At 45.3% G+C, this 24032-nt stretch overlaps 2 protein-coding genes across 2 annotated transcripts in view; one reads left to right on the forward strand and one right to left on the reverse strand.

Annotated features, from left to right (window-relative positions):
- LOC308158275 (5'-3' exonuclease PLD3-like) overlaps positions 1-24032 on the reverse strand; it is a gene marked incomplete at both ends in the record, with an annotated part of 402256 nt that overhangs the window by 354673 nt on the left and 23551 nt on the right. The gene's annotated exons all lie outside the window — the stretch shown is intronic.
- pld3 (phospholipase D family member 3) lies at positions 1045-20632 on the forward strand. The gene is made up of 12 exons (XM_080531138.1): positions 1045-1163; positions 12301-12389; positions 12482-12532; positions 13122-13267; positions 13790-13970; positions 14091-14208; positions 15136-15263; positions 16235-16438; positions 16958-17097; positions 17663-17828; positions 18140-18239; positions 18843-20632. Exons 2-12 carry the CDS (start codon positions 12363-12365, stop codon positions 19028-19030), a joined length of 1449 nt encoding a protein of 482 aa, XP_080387264.1. The 5' UTR covers positions 1045-1163; positions 12301-12362; the 3' UTR covers positions 19031-20632.

The raw sequence follows: 24032 nt of genomic DNA on the forward strand, positions 1-24032 counted from the left end.
GGTCATGACATCAGGTACTCTGGACCGACCCGTCACCCATGGGACTGGAACCAGAATTCACTTGGGTCGGGATTTGTTTGCTTTTCATATGTGTGTAACACTTTAATGCCTGTTACATTGGTGCCGTTTGACTTTGATCTGCAGTTGGTTCAGCTCACCGGCTGGCTTCGCTGTAGTGTTGTGAGTTTAGAGGGGTGAGTGTAACTGAGTTAAAAAACGGGATAGGGGCGCTTAGGTGGCGTAGCGGGTTAAGTGCTGACCATGTAACCGCAGGGACCCCGGTTCGATTCCGGCCAGGGACATATCCTGCATGTCATCCCTACTCTCTCTCTCTCACCCATCCTTCCTGTCTAAATCTTCACTGTAAACTGTCAATAAAAATGAAAAAATATGAGTGGGACTGCCCCACTCTAAAAAATAAAAAAAATAAAAAACGGGATAAACTCACTCCTCAAATTCATATACTTTAATTCCTGGAATAGCCTTATTATGATGTTTTGTGTCAAAGTGCATAATTATGATACTATTCCAGGAAGTAAACATTAGCTTGCTGCTACACCCATGGGGCTTGTATGAGACCATACATACTGACGAGCAATACCCCACAATGATTGAGTCCTTGAATTCGTTTCTCTTGAGTAGCTTACCACAAGACTGACAGAGGGTTGTAGACAACCAGTTCCCACCCCATCCTGATCAGGTAATGTCACAAGAAACCCCTGGACATCATCAAAGACCCCTGTCACCATGATCATGGTCTGCTCTCTCTCTCTCTCTCTCTCTCTCTCTCTCTCTCTCTCTCTCTCTCTCTCTCTCTCTCTCGACATTACAGTATAGTTTAGGCTGGGACTATCTGACTTAACTTCCATTCTGAACAGATCGGCTACTCCACAGCAGGGGAGGTTGGTGGAGGTAGAAATAAGGAATAGTATCAAACATCACTCATTCTGTCTCATTCTGTTCCATGCATCATGATTGACAGCTGTAATGTATTTGTGTTCCCATTGAATCAGTTTGCTACACATACACATATAATCAATTTAAACAGATATCAACAGATATCAACATAGATATGGGAATCAGCCTGGTAACAAATGTTCAGGCTGGCAGAATATACACCCATGGAGCAAACTGAAGGATGGCAAAAAATCTAAACAGAAAAGGTAAGCTACTGGACTCCTCATTCACAGCAAGTTCACCATTTCCCTTCCTCTTCCCTCAGACATGCTGGCCCCGTGTGGTTGCATTTGGTACTGCAGAGGCACCTTAGTATCACTCTAAAATATACCTAAAATCTCATTCTTTTTTGTATATATAGTTTGAAGAAAAAAAACATGCCCAGGTCCTTCTGAATAACTGTAGCACATCATAACACCGTTTTGCCTCAAACCAGCAGGTGAAACTCATTGTGTGACTGTATTTTAGAGGGTCAATTTTGAGTAGTTGCCTAACAGCGCTGACAAGGGCCTTTGAATAACTTGTATGATGGGGATCATCTATCTGACTTGCTCCAAAATGTCAACTGCATGCTGTTTTGAGAGTTGCAAGATCGAAGCTCAGAGTTCTTAGAGCAGCGGGGTAGCAGAATAGCAATCATATAGAGCAGTAATGACTTCTTTTCTTGACACATGTGTTCCAATATCAGGAAAAGCCCTATAGGTCACCATGTGTAGATTGTGCTAAGACATCAACTATTATGGTAGGCCTATTTGAGAGATCTATTGATTGCACATAATATATAGGCATATGTTCAGTTCATGGTTGTATTATCAGACATAATATGGTGATTATTCAAAGACAATTCATAGGACGTTTTACTGAGGATTTCATGTTGTCACATGTTTTCAAGCCATGCAGTCAGAATTGCACTTCATTGTCCAATTTGAGACTGCACGGATACACTGTCCCTGCCTGTTCTCCCCCTTACCTAGCCTGGCCTTAATTCTAGTCGGGTTTAATCTTACATTCAAATGAGCCTATTGTCTTTACCCTTCTGCACTTGAGAAACAGTTGCGTGGTCTGTTACTTAACTGATCTAGGTCAACGCCTAAGGGCACGAACGAGAAGTTTAATCATAGGCCCTAAATCATTTGTTTTGTTATTCGATCGTGATCTGATCATCTAAAAGACGGTAATAAGGATGGCTCCAAAATCAACATCCCGCCACAACTGAGTTACGTCATGACATCTGACGTGATGAATGAAACCTCTGGCAATTGGCATTGCCGGTTGGGATAATTACATGAAAAAAGGCCTCAATAAAATAGGCTTGCCTGGGGGGGTTGCACAACCATTAAAGTGCTATTCAGAACAGGACAGGTGTGTAGGAGGATGGTCCTGGCAGTAACGGACGCCCTGTCCCAGACTGGTTCACCTGATCGTATCCTGGAGGAGTAGCGACAGTTCCTGGGGCCTCGCCCATCAACCGCCGCTGGCGGGTCAACTCCCAGGCGACGTTATTACCGCTTCCGATTGTTCCTGAAGTCACTAGTCTGCGTTAAGTGCGTGTGTGCGCGCGCATGTGTGTGACTGGCCTACGTACAGTATGTACGTATGCATGCCGTATGCCTGTATGCATGCCGTGTGGCATTTGTTGATGAAGATAATAATAACCCTGGTTGGAATTAACCCTTTACGATTAGCTTACATGTTCTATCCCGTCTTCTTATCTTTTTTTTTAACTGTAGCTGCAGTGCGTTGATTTGCGGATGATTCGTAGAGGCTATAGTTAAGCTATGCACATTGTCAAGTAGGCCTACTACGAGTGATGATATCAACACTCAATATAGGCTAAAAGGGAGACTCCCCAGAACAAGTTATTGGGTCTCTGTCTTGAGACATATACCATTAAATGGAGCCAGCCGTTAATCACAACCAAGCGAATGGCTACAAACCTGTCTTGCTTCCATCAGTGCTCTGTATTCCGCAACAGGTGTTTTGATCAAAGCAAATTGAACACGGAATCATGCCCTGCATGTATTCCCTTTGTTTTTTGTTTTTTTGTTGTCAGTAGGATACGATGCTTTAAATGAAACTGGTCAGGGGCGCTGTTTGTGTACTGGTATCATCATAGGTGGGTAAATTGGACTTTCACATGAGGTTTTACTATTAAAGAGATAGCGTTAGGTCTACAGCGACAAAGCGTACTACGCGGAATTGCTTTAAAAAAAAGTACATTCAGAAACAAAAACAAACAACACACAAACACAGTTGCAGCTTCATATCATGGTTCATATATCACATTTTGTGTCTATTACATTTGGAAGGTTGGAGATAGAAAAGCCTATTAGCAGTTCACTGTACTCACAGAGAGTCATGTTGTCTTCAGACTTCTAACGCTTTGTTGCGCTCTCCACTATATCGTAGTTTAGGTTTATAGTTTATATTTTATTCAACGGCGCCCCCACGTGGTTGTGGACGTGCATAGCAAGCGGAGAAAACTAGGCCAGTCATTGGTTGCACGTCACGTGTCTTTGTCCTAAACGTTGCCCGTTTGGGCTTGGTCACGTGACTACGAGTACGAGCGTCTCATTTTCTTGTGTCCTCGGGTTTTTCACTGTTAAAAGCATAAAGTCAAGAATTACGTTTGAGTGATCATGTGATTACAAGTGCAATCAAGCACTTAATGGAAGATTTCAATTGGACTCGTCATATGAATTCAGGTAAGCTATGATTGGACTGTATATTCTTTGTTGTTGTCAGCTAGTTACGCGTTGTATTCAGCCTCTGGCGTCAGCACAGTGGTAAACATTAGTTGACATAATATGATAATGGTACAGTCAGTGGCACGTTGATTCAACTGTATACCCGCATTAAAAGGTTTTGATTAATCTATCAGAGGTTAGTATCAGGCGGTTGTTGTAGAAGTGACAATCAAAACATAACGTTGTTATTGCACGACGACAATGAGGTTCAACAATACACGCACACACGCACACACACACACACACACACACACACACACACACACACACACACACACACACACACACACACACACACACACACACACACACACACACACACACACACACACACACACACACACACACACACACACATATACACAGACACAATGTGCAAACATGTGTGTATGGAAGTGGACATTAAACTAACTCTCCATGCTGAATGTATTTAATTCATTCCTCTATCACTGACCGTCACAGTGATTTAACTGTATGATTTGTGGGTTCTTCAAATTCACATTTCTTTTAAAGGTGTTTTTTATTGGTTTTTATAAAAACGCAACACCGTGTATACAATCAATTAATCCAACAATCAGACATTTAAGACATTACATTCAACAACAACCAACATTAAACTAACTAAAGTGCTCAGTGTTCAGTGTATTGTCCAGTGTAGTGTAATGTTCAGTGTTCAGTGTTCAGTGTCCTGGTTCCAGTGTCGGTAGGAGGCAGGGGTAAAAAACCTGTTCGCTGTGCATCCGGGAAAAAAATTCCCCTGCAGCCCTCTAGTTGTAGAGCGACTACTATCCAGTTTGCCCACCAGTGCAAAGCCGTGGCTCCCCCACCTCCCTCCCCCGAGGGACCCCACACACCCGACTCACCCGACCCGCCCCACCACCGGCGCGTCCGGCCCAGCCCACCAGGCTCAGACTCCTGTAGCCCTTCACGAGGCTAGCCGGACCAGGCGCCCCAGCGGCGGAGCAGATCGAGCACGCAGGCCGACCGGAGGCCCCTGAGGAGAGGCCCAGAGAGCTCGGCGCATGGCAGGCAAGCAGAGGCGAAAAACCTGTACACAGCTTATCCAGGGAAAAAGCTCCCTGGCTCTTCTCAGCTTGTTCCGGGCTGGGGGTTGGGGGTTGGCGGGTAGGGGACTGGGCCTGTAGCTGGGGGCCTGGAGTTGGGGGGGGGGGGCCCGGAACAGGGGGTTTGGGGTCGCTGAGTTGGAACCTGGGGTTGGTGCTGGGGTGACGTGGTGGTTCCCGCCGGTCTCTGCTCCTGGGTCTGGAAGCCTGGGTAGGTGTCAGAGCTGGATATGACATGTGCCTGAAAAGATACAGGAGTGAGAGAAGCAGGGTTTCCGTTAACCGGTAATTACCGGTCTTTGTCCGGTAAATTTTATTGAAGTCCGACAAAATGAAAACTCGTCGGACATTTATGTCCGGTGAAAATAATTCCCTCTAAGCACAATTTGAATACAATTCGCTAAAGTTCACATTCTGATTCCTTCTATTTTAAAAAAGACGAATATATAGGCTATGTATTTCTTTTATTATGATATGATTTGACACCGGCATGATGATGTCTCCTAATGTGTAGGCTGCCTATGCGAAACAGCGGTTGTTTCCGGTGTGCGCTATAACTCGTGCACAATCGAGTCGAGGCAGAGAGGAGGATAGCGATGTTTCTCTCTGTGATAGTGTGATTATGCAAGCCTTTTCTGAAAGGGATGAGAACCCGATTGTTTCAGCTTCTCCCAGGGAGAAAGTGGTAGAGTTACCATCCTCCCTGAGTCCTACCATACCATCCGCTGACAGCCTATCTCTCCCGGTAATTGCGTGTCGCTCAAGTAGCTGATCAGTCATTAAACAAATGTTTTTTACATGCAGCTAGTGAGGAATCTGAAATAGGGGGCAACGTAGTTTATTTCCTTAACGATGGGATATTAATGCGTAAATGGTCTCCTCCTAATGCAAATGGTTGTGAGTGGAATACTGTAAAACAAGTGGTTGTGCCTGTGGGTTATAGACAACAGGTGTTATCTGTAGCACATGAGAGCCAGTGGTCAGGACATTTAGGTATAACTAAAACTTATCAGCTGATATTGAAACATTTCTTTTGGCCCGGACTGAAGGCGGATGTTGCCAAGCACTGCCGCTGTTGCCATACTTGTCAGATGGCGGGTAAGCCTAATCAATCCATTCCACCCGCACCATTGCATCCCATTCCTGCTATAGGGGAGCCATTTGAACGTGTAATAATTGATTGTGTTGGACCTTTGCCTAGGACTAAAAGTGGAAGTCAGTATTTGCTCACTACTATGTGCGCTGCTACTCGTTTTCCCGAAGCTGTTCGGTTGCGTAACATATCAGCTAAACGAAATGCGTTCCCAACCAGCGAGACCTGGTTATAGAAATGACGTTGTTTTATTGATAAAAAAAGGGTCAAACTGGAAAGAGAAAATAGAAAACTCACATTAATCCCAAACAATTTAACAAACTTCAGTTAACGTAATGTGGAGTCCGTTCATTGATCGATGCTGTCTGTTCAGTTCCCAGAGGCGCCCGTTCAGCGCTGGACATATAGCGCGCATGCGAATCATGTTATATTATTATATATTATATAGCTCGCATCTAATCGTATCGGATGAGAAATAGACATTAAATGGCATATATATGCCGCTACACAACAGTAATCACCGCGACAAACAGCTATATTAGATTTGGAAAAAAATATATATAATTTTGAAAAAAAATATTTTTATTATATTTTAATATGTCCGGAATATATCACGTTTGTCCGGTAAATCGAAATCTTCCCGGACACGATGTCCGGCGGCAATTTTTTCTAACGGAAACCCTGGAGAGAAGGGAGGTGTGCATGGTTTGTGTAGTGTGCATTTTGGTGTCAGGCGGGTGATCAGTACTTCCCTGTGACCCAGTGGTGTTGGTCATCCTGGTGCTGGTGGTGCTGGCAGAGACGGCTGGTTCGGCTGTGGGTTGTGTGTGGTGATATTCTGGTGAGAGTAGGAAGTGGGTCAGTGCTGTGTACATGTGTAGGTGGTGGAAGGTGCAGTAAACTTCCCTGTTGGTGTTGTGCGCTGCTCCTCTCCTGGTCCTTGTGATGGTGATACTGCTGACCAGGGCTTGTGCTGGAACAGTGGTGAAGGTGATAGTGCAGGAACTGGTGGTGTAGTGAGGTAGGCCCGGGGTGGGGGGGGGTTGGTCGATGCGGCGCGGCATGGGGGGGGGTTTAGAGGATGACGTCCTTCCATCTCTCCACCCCCCACACCGCTCTTGCTTGATCCGGGTTATTTTTAAAGTCAACAATAGCATGGTCCCTGAGGCAGAGGGTGATTCTCCTCCTCAGGGTTGTCAGGTGGGCGCTCTGTTTCTGATAGACCCTGATGTTCCTCGTCTCCCAGAGTACCTGCTTGACGGCGCTGATGATCCTCCACTGTTGTTGTAGTTGGGGGGTTGTGCACCCCCCGGGAGGACCATACAGGATGTTATCGCCCGTCAAGCGGGGCAGGGTCAGCAGGCTGTTTAGGGAGACAGAGGGAACAAACAGGGCCCAGACCCGCCTGGCCACGGAGCACTCACAGAACAGGTGGTTAATGTGTTCTGTGTCCGTGCATCCGTGGGGGCATTTCTCAGTCGTTGCGAGGTGCCGCCTATGCAAGAATTCCCTAGTGGGGAGACAACCATGAGCAGCCATCCAGGCAATGTCTTTTTGTTTATTGTTAGTACATTTATGATTAATGTTTTTCCATACCTGTTTGGAGTCCACGGCTGTGCTGGCCTTGGGGTGAGTAATGGTTTCCTTCGACCTTATGAAGGTCATAATGTCTTTGTATTTCCATGAGGCCAGCCCAGCCGCGGACAATCCTGTCTTGAAGGCAAAGTCCCTCCATATCTTGTAGACAGGAGGGGGGTCCCAGCTGTAGGGCACAGTGTGATTTATTGATGCGGTCACCCTGAGTGTCCGGAGGATGGGTGTGGCATAGTATATTTCAAAGAACCTGGCTTTCCTATCTTTGTTGTTGATGTTGTTGATGAGGTTGGAGAGTCCCTGTGCCCTAATGATGTTTAGGATGTCTGGGACCCCTTTCCCCCCATTCTCCACTGTTTTGTACAGGGTGGTGCGTTTTAGTTTTTCCATCTGGCTCCCCCAGACAAAGGTAAACATGATCCTTTCGATGGTTTTGGATACTGCTCTGTCTGGGGGAAACACCCTGCCCAGGTAAAGGAGAATGGGAAGAACAATAGCCTTCAGGACCAGGATCTTGCCTGTCATTGTGAGAGGCCGTGCACTCCACTCACAGATCTTCTTTTGGACCTGGCGGATGGTCTCCTTCCAGCTGCCGGAGGCTCCTCCATCTTTCTGGTAGGTGATCCCCAGCAGCTTAATGTTTTCCGTCTTTACAGGGAAGGAGGTTGCCAGGTTCTCCTGCCAGTGCTGCGACAGAAACAGCTCACACTTACCCCTATTGATCAGGGCGCCAGTGGCTGCACAGTAGTCCTCCACCACTTTCGTTGCTGTGGAAATGGAGCGACTATCCGTGCCGACGATGGTAATGTCGTCCATGTACGCCACCACCTTGAGCCTCTCCCCCCGGGCCCCTGGTAGAGGGTAGCCCATGATGTTGGGGGAGCTCCTGATCTTCCGTAGGAACGGCTCCAGGTAGATGACGTACAGTAGAGGGGCCAAGGGGCATCCCTGCCGTACTCCAGCTTTGATGGGGAAGGGGTCTGTCAACTGGTTGTTGATCCGAACTCTGCTCGTGATGTTGTTGTAGCAGAGTTCGGTCCAGTTGAGCAGGTGCTGGGGGAAGTTCATGCCTCTCAGCACCCTCTGCAGGAAACCATGGTTAACCCTGTCAAAGGCCTTCTCCTGATCCAGGCTGAGAAGGCCTAAAGGGGACCTCCGCTCCTGGGAGTGCAGGATGAGGTCTCTCACCAGGAGCAGGTTGTCATTGATGGACCTACCGGGGACGCTACAGGTCTGGTCAGGGGCTATAACTGAGGGGAGGAGGGTTTGAAACCGTTGGGTGAGGGCTTTTGTCATGATTTTATAGTCCACTGGGAGGAGATTGATGGGGCGCCAGTTCCGGAGGTCCTTGAGGTCCCCTTTCTTGGGGATCAGTGTGACCGTACTCTGTCTCATTGACTCTCCAAGCCTCCCTTCCCTGTAGACGGCTTTGAAGACCTCCGCCAAGTCCTCCTTGAGGAGATCCCAGAGAGTCTTGTAGAACTCTGCTGGGATCCCATCCGGTCCAGGGGCCTTGTGTGTATTCAAGGAGTGCACGGCCCGGGTGAGCTCCTCCGTGGTCAGCTCTGGGTTCTCACTCTCACCACCCTCGGGGACCCGGTCCAGACCATCCAGGAAGGTGGCCATGAGAGTCTCGTCGGTTGTCTTGATGTTGTAGAGACTCTCGTAGAACTCTCTTGCCACCCCCGGGATGTTGCCTCTGTCTGACACGGTGTCCCCATTGGTGTCGTATAGGGACAGGATAGGCTTGTGTTTTGACCGTGCCTTGCGGAAGAAGTGGCGTGTGCATTTCTCCTCCTCCTCCAGGCCCTGGAGTTTTTCCCTGAACTGTTTCTTTTGTTGTTGCTCCCGGTAGAGGGTGGCAAGGTGTTGTTTGGTCTCAGCCAGTTCTCGGGCCACATCCAGACCACCCAGTTGTAGGAGACTTAGGCGTTGGAGGGCCGCGTTGTGGTGTTGAAACCTGGCCCTCTGTTCTGCCGCTTTCCTCCTTCCGACTGACCCGAAGTAGCCCTTTGTCCTGGCCTTAACCATCTCCCACCACTCTATCGGGGAGTCGAACAGTTCTTTTAGGGTCCTCCACTCCAGGTAGCGCCTGGAGAAGGAATGCACCACTGTTGGGTCCTGAAGGATCGATGTATTCATCCTCCAGGTACCCCTACCCGCTCTTGTTTGGCCATCCCATTCCAGGGACACTGTCAACATCCTGTGGTCCGAGAAGTGGGCCGCCTGGCTGGTCAGGGTTCCCATCCTCAGACCTGGCGAGAGCAAGAACATGTCTATCCTGGAGGAAGAATTCCCGGAGGAACTCACCCTTGTGTGTGTCGGCGGGGAGGTGCCACCGGCGTCTACCAGTTGGAAGTCGTCTATGATGGACTGAAGTTCTGTAGTGGATCGGTCTCTCCTGGGCCTGCTGCGGTCCTCATCCCGGAGGGCACAGTTGAAATCTCCCCCCACTAGGACTGGTGTGGGGATGAGGAGGAGAGACCGAAGTTTCTTGAAAAGGGAGACTCTCCTGGCCACGTTGGTTGGGCCGTACACATTGATGACCCTCAGCGGCGAACCCTGGATCTCTAGGTCCAGAACCAGGATTCGCCCGCTCTCTACAACCTCCCCCTTTTTGGTCTGCAGAAAAGGGTTGGCCACCAAAATGCCGACCCCATCAGCTCTATCAATGTTTGAGCCTGACCAGAGAGAGTCCCCCCGTGTCCATTCCTCCTCCAGGGTGGCGTCCATCTCCTTGAATGGGATGGCGCACTCCTGGAGGATATACATGTCTGACTGATGTTGGGTGATGTACTGGTAGACGACCTCCCGTTTGTCTGGTTGCCGGAGGCTTCTGGTGTTGAGAGATGAGATTGTTATCCTCATGGTTCTTGGATTTGGTTTGTTCCAATTTTTGCTAAGCTATTGCACATGAGGTTGAGGCCCTCCAATGGGTCGTTGGGGGCCAGATAGTGTGGTACCTCCCCTTGGCTGCTCATGGTGTGGGGGTTGTCTCCCCTCTGACTGCCTGGTGGCACATTTCTTTTAAAAGTGCTTTACTCTATTTAGAAAACATATGGGCCTATCAAACACTTTTCCCATGCCCTATATCCCTTTATCAACCTGTGCCTTCCTAAGTGACATGGTTGGAGATCACTTTCAAGGTTGAAGCTCTGAATACACAAACAGCCTTTTCTCTCAAACTTTTACCAAGAGGCCTGACAACTGGAGTAAAAAGTTCCCTGACTCACCCCATAAGCATTCTTCCTCCTTTTCGTTTTAGCCTATCCGCAAAATTAAGTTACTGTTACGAATAGGCCTGTGGAAGTCGGCTAACTAGAAAACAAGCTTGGTTTGTGTGTCTTGCTGTTCAATCCAGCAGTAGCAATACACCGTTTGCAACACTAACTTTAAAGCATTTATGTCTTCTGTGGTTGATAAGCAGCCAAGGACACACAAACAAAATCAAGTGATAGGCCTACATCAAAACATAGCCTAACTCAGCAAGGGCTTTATTGAAGTATTTCTGAGTAATATGTTTAAATGACCTGATGTTCATTGTCAGTCATAGTTCAAGATCCATCATACAAATATTCTATAGTAATGTATTGGGGGAGAGAAAAAAAAAAGCTTATTTGTTGCTGTCTGTGTCACATGAGTGTCTGAACCTCCAAGGAGATTTTCGCTCTCGTGACTTCCTTCTCTTCCTCTTTTCTTAAACATTCTTGTTAAAGAAATGGCCCATTATCAGTTTTCTTCCAATCATTACTCTTGCTGGTGATTTCAGTACTTGGTAGTAGTAATAGTAGTAATAGTAGTAGTAGTAGTAGTAGTAGTAGTAGTAGTAGTAGTAGTAGTAGTAGTAGTAGTAGTAGCCTAGTGGTGGTGGTGTTGGTGGTGGTGGTAGTAGTAGTAGTAGTAGTAGTAGTAGTAGTACTAGTAGGAGTAGGGGTAGTAGTAGTAGTAGTAGTAGTAGTAGTAGTAGTAGTAGTAGTAGTAGTAGTAGTAGTAGTAGTAGGAGTAGGGGTAGTAGTAGTAGTAGTAGTAGTAGTAGTAGTAGTAGTAGTAGTAGTAGTAGTAGCCTAGTGGTGGTGGTAGTAGTGGTAGTAGTGGTAGTAGTGGTAGTAGTAGTAGTAGTAGTAGTAGTAGTAGTAGTAGTAGTAGTAGTAGTAGTAGTAGTAGGAGTAGAAGTAGGAGGAGTAGGAGTAGGAGTAGGAGTAGTAGGAGTAGGAGTATCACTCCAGCTACTACATTATGCTCTGCAGAATCACTACAACCACTGTTTTTGTTAGGGCCCATAATGTGCAGCAGATGTACACTCATGGGTAACCTGCACAACACCCCTGCCCTGTTCACTCTGACCGTTTTCACCATTACTTTCCTATAGTGTTGATGGAACCCGGAACGTTCTCATTGTGAATAGGTGGAGGGTCATTGTGAAACAGAGGAGGGTAGGGGCAGTATGGAGACAATGGTGCAGGGGGGGCGCTGTACTCAACCATTCATCGTGCAGGGAGGCTGGTGGAGGTAGAAATCTGAGGACGGGCTCATTATAACGCATGGAATGGACTGGATTGAGGAATGGTATCAAACACACCAGCCTCCCTAGTTTCACTGGCTCCACAGCCAGACATTTCCAGGAGAGAGGCTGAACTGAGCAGCAGCAGCAGCAGCAGCAGAGACAACATGGGAGAGAGCCTGTCCTCTCGATTTCTACCTCCACCAGCCTCCCCCTGTCATCGTGACGTAGCGCCTCTCACTCTAACCGTCACCTATTGCCGGGCATATGGCCTTTGTCTTTGGCCAATGACCTGGTCCCGGACCACTCTCTGTATCTCTTATGTCCTTCTCTATTACCACACAGCGTCGTCCCACTGCAGCTGTGAAGACCCGTGCCAGTAGAGATAACAACGGCCTCTTCTAAAAATGAAGACCGGTATTCCTTACGAGAAGGTAAGGTTTTTTTATAAGGTGTCCTTATTTTTTTGTCATGGCAGGTCAGCTCGGTCTCTAACTCAGTGATTTTGTTTGTCTCGATGGTGCAGATGTGTGACGTGGAGGCGAGGAGAGAAGAGGCATACAGGAGGGCACAAATGGTACGGAACAAGTTTCAAGTTTTATCGTTACGCCACATTACACAAGTGTAATAGAGTCAAAATCTTAGGCTTCGGTTCCTAACATTGCACCACAAAGACAATAAGGCAATAGGCACAATTCAAGATAAGAAAAAGTGACAATAGTACAGGACGTTTACCATTATCTCACACCGCTTTTTTACTATAGACTCCAGTAGTTCCAGTTCTGTTACTGTTATCTCACACCTCTTTTTAACTGTCATCATGAAGGCAATAACCTTAGGCTATTTGATAGAGGGAGAACATTGGGGGAACATTGGGGGAAACATTGTTTCAGTCATCTAAGTTTTACTCTGTTCTTGAATTGAAGTGAGTTTCCCGACAGCTTTGTAGCTACTGTAGTACTTTCCCCTGGACAACCTTGGAAGTGAGACCTTGGTAGGTTGAGAGTAACAACCTTTGCCGGAATGAACGAAATGTGTCAGTAATATGAAGCACTTGCTGTTCTAACACTGTGGTCTAGGCCTGGGTCATGAAAGTATTGAATCAAGAACCAGAAGTCTTGAGCTACGAAGTCTTGGTGGGAACTCACCCCAGGCTGTGTGTGTAGTATTACAGGTGTGTGCTGGGCCTGATCGGGGTGGCCAGTCTGCTGTTGGCTGCCCTGTTCCTCCAGACCCTCCTGGTTCCTGTGGTCACCTCCTCACCCACCACTCCCAAGGCCCCTCTCCCCAAAACCTGCTCTGACGCCTGCAAGTGAGTAGCGTTCGCTGGACTTAACCCTATTATGTGGTTAGCAGGTTAACTATTAAGGTTAGCAGGTTAACCTCTCTAGCCAGGTTGCAGTGTTGGTAGATAGTAGTTTCTCTGGGAGAACACCCGGCCTTGATAATAAGGAAGAAACACTGCTGTGTTGTACCCACTTGATTGCCTCTATTCTCTTTTCATGGGTGTGCTAAAAAAATCAATAACAATGATCTCCAGATTAGATCTAAGGGGGGTTGAAACTGGACATTTTGACTTAAAATACATTTTAAGACATGCCTCTTTAGCTTTGCTTTTACTTAGGGTTATTTTTTGTCTTTCAGTTCTTTTAGTCTTTCAGCACATCCTTTTAACAACATTTGAGCCACTGAACTCCTTCACCTTGCGTTAGTCTCTCTCTGGTGTTTTGTTTGTTTTCCTTAATCGCTTGTCTTTAAGTTTTCCGTGTGAAGCGAATTGTATTGCATCAGTGTACGAAATGTACTATAGAAATAAAGTTGCGTTTGATTTCAGTATCGTTTTAGTGGAGAGCATTCCGGAGGGGTTGGAGTATAACTCGACCATCAGCAACCCATCCATCTACCAGACATGGCTCAATCTGATTGGTGAGGCTCGCAGTAGTATTGACATCGCCTCCTTCTATTGGACAATGACCAACAAAGACACACACACCAGTGAGCCATCCGCCAACCAGGTAAGAGTGTACTGTGATTGCTCTAAACGACTTTGATTGACAGCTATTAGGACCTCGGATTCTAACATTGGAAAGACAGGATTTTTACAGGATGTAATTGACCTATTGTTTCATCTGTAGGGTGAGATTATCCTGAAGAGTTTAGCACACGTGTCTGGAAAGATCGCTGTCCGCATCGCTGTCAACACACCCCAAGAGAGCCAGCCCCAGGACGACATCAAGCTCTTAAGTAGCTCAGGTATAGTACCACTCTGTGTGTGTGTGTGTGTGTGCAGTTGGTCTTGAATTGAAGAAAGGAAAGGCAAGCACACAGTATGTGCAGTGAATGCTCCCCATTGATTTATTCCTGTCCAACAAACAACTTACAGACTTCACAGACTTCTGTGGAGTCAAAAGGTGGTTTGTGGTGCAAAATACAGAACTTCAGGCGACATCTTGACTGACTCTCTTCACCCCCTACTTCCCCTCTATACAGTTCCTGTACTGTTAATAAAAAAAAAGAGGGGAAAAAAATGGCACCTGGTCCTAGAAGCTTATGTGTCTAAAGTACGTCACTTTTGAATAAAAGCGTTTGCTAAATGTCCAAAAATGTAACAAAAAATAAATACAATTATTATTTATAATTATTAAAATTATTATTGTATATAAAATACAATTTTCATACAGTGTGAGCTCCTTTCCTTCACCTACAGTATATCATTGATTTCAAGCACCGGTTCTCTTGTTTTTGGGATGTGCAAATACATCGTACCTTTCAATGCTCACTTGAATTGAATGAGTGTCACTAAGTAAGATTGAATGGAGAGTCTGACAGCGAACCGTAACGCAGGTGTGGCGCTAGGGAGGTGGTTAGTCATCTGGTGAATTGGACCACGGAGTTTATCGACGACTCGAGGAGTTGAGTTTTTCTTCTGTAAATGTGAGAACGGCAGAGGAATTGAGAGTGGCTCAGCTGAGACTTTACAGTGGTGGACAGTGAGACTTGCTGACAACTTCCCATTCCCAGAGAGAGAGAGATGAGATTCTGGGTTCCTAGTTTATATTAGAATTGAATTGACCTTAAGGAGTTTAAAATAAATCGATCCAAATCCAGCTAAACTGTACACAGGTACACACAGTCTGTTGAAGTGTTGAGTCTGTGACGTAACCAGAGTTGTCCTTCTAGGCGCTGATATCAGGAAGGTGAACATGCGTCAGCTGACCACCGGTGTACTGCACACCAAGTTCTGGGTGGTGGACAAGAAGCACATCTACATTGGCAGTGCCAACATGGACTGGAGGTCCCTTACCCAGGTATGTCTCCTCTGTGTCCTCACCCCCAAACCAGAAAGGGGATCACAAATGAAGCACAGACACTTAGAGCGGGAGGTGTGGGGGTGGGGAGTGGCGATGCAGAGATATTTCTGACCATACAGACCAATACCGTAGACAACGTATTTGTGGTGCACACAAACATCTGTGGTGCTTGCATGAGATCAACCCGATATGTTAGATTTATCAAAAACACTTACAACCAGGGTATCCGCGGTGTCTTGAAAAGTATTAAAAGTTGATAAATCAATTTTGGGAAAATCAAGACCCTTAATAAGTATTAAAAAGTATTATCACCATTTTATGAGGTCTTGAATTTTGTAGGTATTTTTCTGAATTAGACTCTGTCCGAAGAGTTTGAGTCCTAAAAACGTTTAGTAAAAGTTTGTGAATGTATTAGTTTTATTAAAAAACTAAGATGAACGGGAAATTCTGTTGTATGATAGTGGTCTAGTCTATTGCAAACTAAAGCTGTTAAGTTAAAGGTGTCACTGATGTAAACGGTTACAGCTCGAAGTGGCGGTGAGGTCTGTAAAAATATTGACAAGGTCTTTAAAAAGTCTTAGAAAGGTATTGAAATTAACCTCAAGATTCCTGTATATACCCTGACAACCCTTGTGTGTCTAAAGTAAGTCCCAAAGCCAATGTCCCAAAGCCACTCTGACATGATACTATGACACAGTCGGTTTTATTTTCGAAAACAAATCTGTCAGCTCAAGTGTGGGAAAATGAAAATGAAGAAGAAGTTGTTCCTCTCACCATTCTAAACATAATTCTTGTGGTCGTTTGAGGAAGAAATTGTTTTATGTTAGGGTTAGGGTTAGGGCTATCTAGGATTGGTACATACATTTTTAGGACTTTATATAGCCATTGATTCTGAAAATAATACCTCTAAAGATCAGTGTTGGTTGAAACACTGGGAAACGTATGTCTTCTCTTGTGTCCCTGCTCAGGTGAAGGAGCTGGGAGCCGTGGTGTACAACTGCAGCTGCTTGGCTGAAGACCTGGGGAAGATCTTCGAGGCCTACTGGTATCTGGGCCAGAGTGACGTCATCAGTATCCCCTCCCCCTGGCCCAGCAGCTACTCCACCGCCTACAACAAGGACACGCCCATGCAGCTGCCACTCAACGGCACGGCCTCCAGCGTCTATCTATCTGTAAGACCTGAGGGAATGGATCTATCACGAAGCCACGCACCAGAATAGAAATTGTCCAATCATATCACAGCAAAAGTCACAACAAGCAGAAAACTCGGACAAACAACTCGCTAATATCTGATGGTGAAAAGCTTCGAGACTAAATATTCTTGTCATCTTCAAAAAACATGTCTATTACTTGCTGTGGTAAATCCGAAATCAGAAATGTGCCAACTCCCGCCATTGTAAGTCATTGAATGTCATTCAGTCACGGTCGGTCAGTCAGTCAATGCCAGTGAAGCGTTGTTTGTTTGTCCGAGTTTTCAAAGGGGGCGTGGCTTAGCGATAGGTCCATTCTGTGATTTAATATTATGATATTATTAATATAAGTGTATTTACTATAGTATGTCTCCCCAACGCTATGTGTGGGGATAGTTCTTGCAAAGAAATGTTGCTGCTGATAATGTCTGTGTCGTGTAGTGTTGTGAACTATCCCTTTAAAACTACCCACATGCTAACAACAATATCCTGCCTCCCCAGAGCTCCCCACCATCCTTCTGTGCCGCGGGGAGGACCGAAGACCTTCAGTCCATCCTGAGTGTCATGGAGGACGCACAGCAGTTTGTCTACATTGCTGTCATGAACTATCTCCCCACCACAGAGTTCTCACACCCCAAACGGTCAGTCAGCCTCCTAGGGAACTTCACTGCCACTTTAAGTTCAGGGAGACTGGGGAATTAGCCCTTATGCAGCCATCTAAAGTCAGTTTTGCTTACCACTTTGCTTAGGAAGTTACATTCTAGAGAGCCTCCGCTCTTGAGCCAAAAAGGGAAATAATGCCCCAAAATGATCTCGTTGCTCACCGAGAGGCATTCCTCCCAATGCCCATGAACTCATTAACAGCTTCTTTTTGCAGTAAGTAAGTTTGCAGGCCTCAGACTCAGGAATGTTTAGTCTAATAAAGCCAAAATTAATAGATTGATATAAATATAAAAATGTGTGACAAACAATTGCCTAGTAGTATTGTTCAATGATAAGTGTTCCTGGAGGTCAAGTTGAAGTTGTGGAGAGGCAAAGCTGATGGAGAGTATTATTCTAGCTCATTATTCTTACTCTAGCTCATTGGTCAGATGGCTCTACCTACCAGCATGTCTTGTAAAAAGGCTCCTAGAGCGTTTGTCTGTTATGGAATGAATAAAGCCCCATCTCTGGGCCCTAACCCTGTGGGTCTGGCGCCCTCTGCAGGTACTGGGCCGACATTGACACTCAGCTGAGGCGAGTGGCATATGAGAAGCGTGTGCGCGTGCGTCTGCTGATCAGCTGCTGGGCCAGCACACAGCCTATCATGCTGCCCTTCCTGCGCTCCCTGGCCTCGGTCCAGGAACCCAAGAGAAGGCTGGACATCCAGGTGGTGAGTAGGCCTAGACTTAAGAGTTGCTTTCTTATTTTGTCACTTTACTGTACGTTAGTTTTTAGACATAATCCTCATGTTGATGATTCATCGACATTGTTTTGTTTATGTTGTTAATAAGCTACGTCCAGAAAGGATGGAGGTGTTTGGGTGTTGAACAGTGTCTTCTTTAGGTTGTAAGCAGAGATGTATGTGTTGGTTGCTTGGTTGAGAGTATGACACGTTTAGGCACAATATGGGCAAGTCATTGGGCACAGGATGTCACATTTAAAAAGAGCTTATGGTACCATTTCTGCTTCTCTATTTTCCAGAAAATCTTCGTTGTGCCAGCCAATCCCAAGCAAAAGGAAATACCCTTCGCCAGAGTTAACCACAACAAGTACATGGTGACAGACAAGGTTGCCTACATAGGTAATACACCTCTCTCCTAGACTCAACAGTAGTGAGATATATCAACATTAGTGAGATCAAAGTCATCCTTAAGTCATCCTTAGGAAGCATTGTGAATCATTGTTAGACCACTGATTCACTCTCTCAAAACAGGGTTAAGGTCAATTTGAATTTGTGAAGTGATTTGAGTTCACAATTCCAATATTTGAAAAAACTTCCTTTTTTTCCAATTTATTGAGAGGTCACTGAAAATGAATGCCCTTTTAGCAATCATTGATTTAAAAAAATAAAATAAAATGTACTTCCTGAATCAACTGCATTGAAATTCAACTGTCCCCAACCCTATCTGAAATAAAAACCTGTTTGCTCAGATATCATTTGAAGCATCACCCATTGTATCTCTAGGCGTAGCTGTTGAGGGTATTTTATGTGTCGACTTTACACAAATAGGAAATGTTCATTTCATTTTTCATTTTACGCAGATTCTTTATTGAAATCCAGTGTAACAGATCCCATCTATCAGCTCTAAGGCATCTTGTTTCCTTGTGTTCTCAAGGTACCTCTAACTGTTCTGGTCTTGTGTTCTCAAGGTACCTCTAACTGGTCTGGTCTTGTGTTCTCAAGGTACCTCTAACTGGTCTGGGGACTACTTTGTGACCACTGCCGGGTCGGGGCTGGTGGTGAACCAAACTGCGTCCCAATCGCTTGGTGGCACGTTCCAGTCACAGCTGCAGGCCGTGTTCGAAAGGGACTGGGAGTCCTCCTACAGCAGCCAACTTAACCAGCACACTGACCTCAAAGACCTCTGTTAGACACATACACGTACAGAGTTAGATGAAGTACCACCACCACCACCACCACACTTCTCCTGCCTCTAACAGTGACTCTGACCTCCAATCCAGCAGGGGGTACTTACGATGCACATTTAGTCTCTGGGACGATTTTAAAGATTATAGCGTCGTGTTAATCATTATTATTTTTTGATAAATGCTGATTTAAATATAATTTTTTTGCCATCTATCACTTATCAATGATCAAAAACTATCAACTAGTTTCTAGAATACAATAGATGTATGGTTTAAAGGGTACATTTTCACAGTAGCTTTGGGAACTCTAAATCCCAGTCAATCTCAGGGAGAAATGTATAGTATCTGTAGAGTTTTTTGATTGATGTTTCTTGGCATGCTGGTTTCTTCTTTTTAAAGGTGCAATTCTTAATTGGTTTTTCAGCCACATTTCTGGCAGCTTCTAGTTTGGGTATTATACAGTGGGGTGGGCACCCCTAGTCAAAATGCCTTTTACAATTAATATCTAAGTGAAAAGAAGCAAACCTAACCTCTAAATGGTACAAAGTTAAACATGACATTTTCATCACATTTTTCATCACATTTTAAAGTAAGATACATTTTTATCTTACAGTTTCAAAATAATAAAACAAGGAAAAAGGCCTTGTGCAAAGGTTTGGGAACCCTGTCAGCTAGTAGTTTGTAACTCCTCCTCGGTCAACTATAACAGCTTGCAAACACTTCCTGTAGCCTAGTAAGAGTCTTTCAATTCTTGTTTTTGGAATTCTTCCTGGCAGAACACCTCTTGCTCAGAAATATTCTTCGGCCTTCTTGCATGCACGGAATGTTTGAGATTTCTCCACAGATTTTCAATAATATATACGGATACTTTAGAAGGCATGGAGTTACTTCAGAATATATAGTTCAACCCTAGAATTATATTCACCTGACTCATTGAAGCCGAGTAAATCACCTTGGAGTAAAACGTTTTTTATTATAATAAAAAAGAAACCTTGCTTTAAAATTGGCAGAAAGGTGTCATGTTTAACTTTGTAGCATTTAGTGTTCAGCTTTCAATCACTTGGAGATTAATTGTAACAGACATTTAAACCAGGAGTGCCCAAATCTTTGCACCCCACTGTTTGGCAGGGGAAGGGTTAGTTAACTTTTGATTTTGGATGCTATTAAGGTAAGACAGTTGTACTACGCTCATTAGACATTTATAAGTAATATTCTGCCTAAACATTTAAATGAAAAACAAAACAAAACCCAGGTTGTGCCTTTAATGCTTCATTTGTGTTTCTTGCTTTCCAATGCAGGCTGGATAATATGGGCTTTTAATTAATTTTAAATCTTCCCTTTTAAAACAAGTGGATGTTTCCCATAGGAATACATCATGGCTGAATTTACATCCTTGAATAATAATTGAGAAAGTCCAGAAATTCCCTTTAATTTCCACCATGTGGAGTGTGTCTAAAATATAAGTACAGTGGAGATAGTTGTTGAACAGCAGTACACAAAAAACGAATGTATTGCATATTTGACAGCAAGCACTGGAATTAAATTCCTACACCATCACTCCCCTCTACCCTTTTTGGGTAATGTTCTTAAATTGAATTCATAAAGTTTTAAACCACTTTATTGTTAGTGGTTTTATGCAGAAGTGTGGATAATTATCTTTCCTCCAATTTGCATGAATGAATAAAACCATGAATAAAACCATGCAACCTCTTGCTAATGATGAATTGATTTATTTCCTAAACCGTATTCACTGTGCTGTCAATGACAAGAACACTTGTGTACTCATGTCATCTTTGAATTATTAGCAGAGTGTCTTGTGGCGAAAACATCACGTTGGATCAGAGAGACTGCATCTATGAGTTTCAATTCATTTTCTATCACTATTTCTGTGAACATCAATTTTCATTATGTTTACCGCCGCTATTACATTGCCTAGGCACACTCTTACACAGCCTACACCAAAAATAACGCTAATTCACAGACTTCAAACCATTTATAGTTACTAACGTTCTGAGGAAATGAGGCATGTGAGTGAGGGATTTTTTAGTCTTGTAATAATAATAATAACTTATTTGTATAGCACTTTTCCTATATCAATTAGACTAGGTCTGCTAAAGGCTCTTTAGGTGAATCAATCTATGAAAAAAAAGCACTTAACCCAAAAAAAAATTGATACAAAAGGTTTTTCGATGGATTCCGATAGTATTGGGCGTGCTAAATAACATACTAAAAGTCGACCAAAATCGACCCCCCCGAAAGCCGCCATTTTCAAGATGGCGTCCCAGATGGCGGTGGAGATATTAAAATGGCTATATCTCAAATTGAGAATATGGTGCAAAGGATTTCTCAACTGATTCTGGTACCTCTGGGCATGTTCACTAACATACTAAAAATCTAGGAAAAGACACCTTCCAGAAAGGCTTAATATTCAAGATGGCGTCCAAAATGGCGGCAGACCAAGCTTAAAATGGCTATATCTCAATAGAAAAAAAATATATAACTATGATTTTTCACTTGATTCTGGTACCTCTAGACATGCTTGTGAACATACTAAAAATCTAGGAAAATACACCTTCCGGAAAGGCATCATTTTCAATATGGCGTCCAAACTGGCGCCCAGGAGCTTAAAATGACTATACAAATACAAATAGCTTACTAAAAAAGGTGTTTGCACTCTCCAGCTCTCAAACTACCATACTTGAAGCCTTCTTTTTGACCATTATAGTTGTTATAGTTAGAGGTGTTTGCACTCTCCAGCTCCCAAACTACCATAGTTGAAGCCTTCTTTTTCTGAATCAGTTTCTTTCTTTCTTTTCTGACCTATAGTCAGGTTTGTTATATAATTTCGTGGGAATTTTTTGGGGATTTGCTAATCTATACATTTTTGGAAAGGGCATTGTATGAGGAATCAGAAAATATATGTTTCCATTTGCACAGATGTCTGAAAGGCGGCCATCTTGGCATTTAAGAAATGGCCGCCATAATACACACGTTTTGTAATATCTTGGCTTCTAAATAAGCTAGAACATTTTAACTGCTAAACCTACATTTTCAGGGTCAAGGAATCCAATGGTTGTAGTTACAAAGCTATTTTTTATTTTTTTTATTTTTTATATCATCACATAAAAATGTGTAACTTATACTTTAAGAAATTGTCGTTTTTCTATTACTTCCATACGTGAGTCCACAGACCACCGTATGATCACGACAACCTCCATCATTAGATAGTCTCGATGTTATGATTTAAACTTTTGTTGGCTTTTTGGGGGGATTTGCTAATCTATACATTTTTGGATGTTATGGCAACAGCCAGCAACCAGTAAGGCAATACAGAGGCAGGTAAATCTTTAGCCTAATGGCATATTTAATGATCTTCTTTCGGCGTATGGGTAGTTGTTTTCCTCTCCACTCCACCATGCTCGGGGCCGAGGGGCTACCCTTTTACCACCCCGAGACCTGGTTGAGGGGCTCACCCGGGCTATATTTCTGGACACCCCTCCAGAAGCCACGTCATCGTCTCGTCATCTAGTACCGACAGAACATGCATCCCGTTGGGTGGGTGGTACACCGGGCAATCCAGGATAACATGGTCTGCGGTTTGGTCCTCTGCGCCACACTCGCACGACGCATTTGGGGCCAAGCCCCATCTGTGCATTGATGAGCGGAAACGCCCGATGCCGGTCCGGAGACGATTGAGCCTCACCCAGGATAGCCTTGGCAAGTCCATCCCGAGGGGCTCAGGGCCGGCGACTGGGATATGGTCGCGGAGTTTGGAGGTGTTTGCCTCCCACTCCGCGCGCCACATATAATCCGCCCATCCTGCCGCACTGATGTTAAGATCTCTGCATTGCTGCCTGAGATCCTGTGCGGCAGGCACAAATGGGTGTCTCGACTTGAGACGCCGGGAGGGCTCCGCTGTTATAGTGAGCCTATCGTGGAGCAGATGGTTATTAAGCTCCACGGCCCGGCAGGCGAGACGTGCTGTGGCTCCCATGCGGCGGAGGCCTGCGGGCTGGATGCCTGCTAGGGTGGGAAGGTTGTCCACGGGGGTAGGATGCAGGCATCCTGTCACAAACCGCAAGGCTTCGTTTATAGGCGAGTCGATGAGGCGGGTGTGGGCACTGCGACACCATACTGGGGCGCAGTATTCACTAGTTGAATAAAGGAGGGCTAGGGCTGCCGTGTGCAAGGTCTTTGCGCCGGCGCCCCAGCCTGAGCCAACCAGTCGCCTCATCAACGCCACACGAGCTGTTAACTTCTTGCGCAGTGACTCGAGGTGCCGGCGAAACGTGAGCGTCCTGTCCAATGTCACGCCGAGATAGATTGGCTCAGCGGAACATGGCAGGGGAGTTCCATCTAGGTATACTCTAAGCTCACATTTAGCCTCCCTGTTGTTAAGGTGGAAGGCAGCCGACACCGTCTTTGCCTCGCTAAGCTTCAATCTCCATTTCCGGAAGTATGCCACTAGTGTCTGCATGTCCTGGCTCAGAATCCCCTCCACAGACTGCCAATTTCCAGCAGAGTACACCACTGCGAGGGCGTCTGCGTAGGCGTACTTCCGCGAGAGTGTGTTGGGCAGGTCATAGGTGTAGATATTATAGAGATGGGGGGCCAGGACCGATCCCTGAGGGACGCCGTTCTTAAGGCGTCGAAGCCTGCTTAGCTGTCCGCAACCGGTGGTAAGGGTAAAGCTGCGGTTACGGATGAGCTCCATGATCATTCTGACCATGTGCCTGTCCGGCAGCAGGCGGAGCAGCTTGCAGGTGAGGCCGCGATGCCATACGGTATCGTAGGCAGCCGTCAGGTCTATAAAGACGGCCCCGTCTCGAGGATCTTGAAGGGGATGCATAACAGAGAGATGGGACGGTAACTCTTAGAGTCCCCTTCAGGCTTATTCGGTTTAGGGATCGCAACAACTAGGGCTCTTCGCCAGATTTTGGGGATCTTGAGTTGGCGCAAACAGGAAGTGAGGAACGCTCTCAGGCAGGACTTCAAGGCGGGTGCGGCA

Source organism: Nansenia antarctica (genome assembly GCF_963989245.1).
Source record: "Nansenia antarctica genome assembly, chromosome: 5".
Taxonomy (NCBI): Eukaryota; Metazoa; Chordata; class Actinopteri; order Argentiniformes; family Microstomatidae; genus Nansenia; species Nansenia antarctica.

Bases quoted from the DNA above. Each gene is read 5' to 3' on its own strand.
- pld3 (XM_080531138.1), top strand. From the start codon at position 12,363: ATGAAGACCGGTATTCCTTACGAGAAG. The intron at 12,533-13,121 runs GTACGGAACAAG...CTGTGTGTGTAG, and splicing joins CATACAGGAGGGCACAAATG to TATTACAGGTGTGTGCTGGG. The intron at 13,268-13,789 runs GTGAGTAGCGTT...GTTTGATTTCAG, and splicing joins ACCTGCTCTGACGCCTGCAA to TATCGTTTTAGTGGAGAGCA.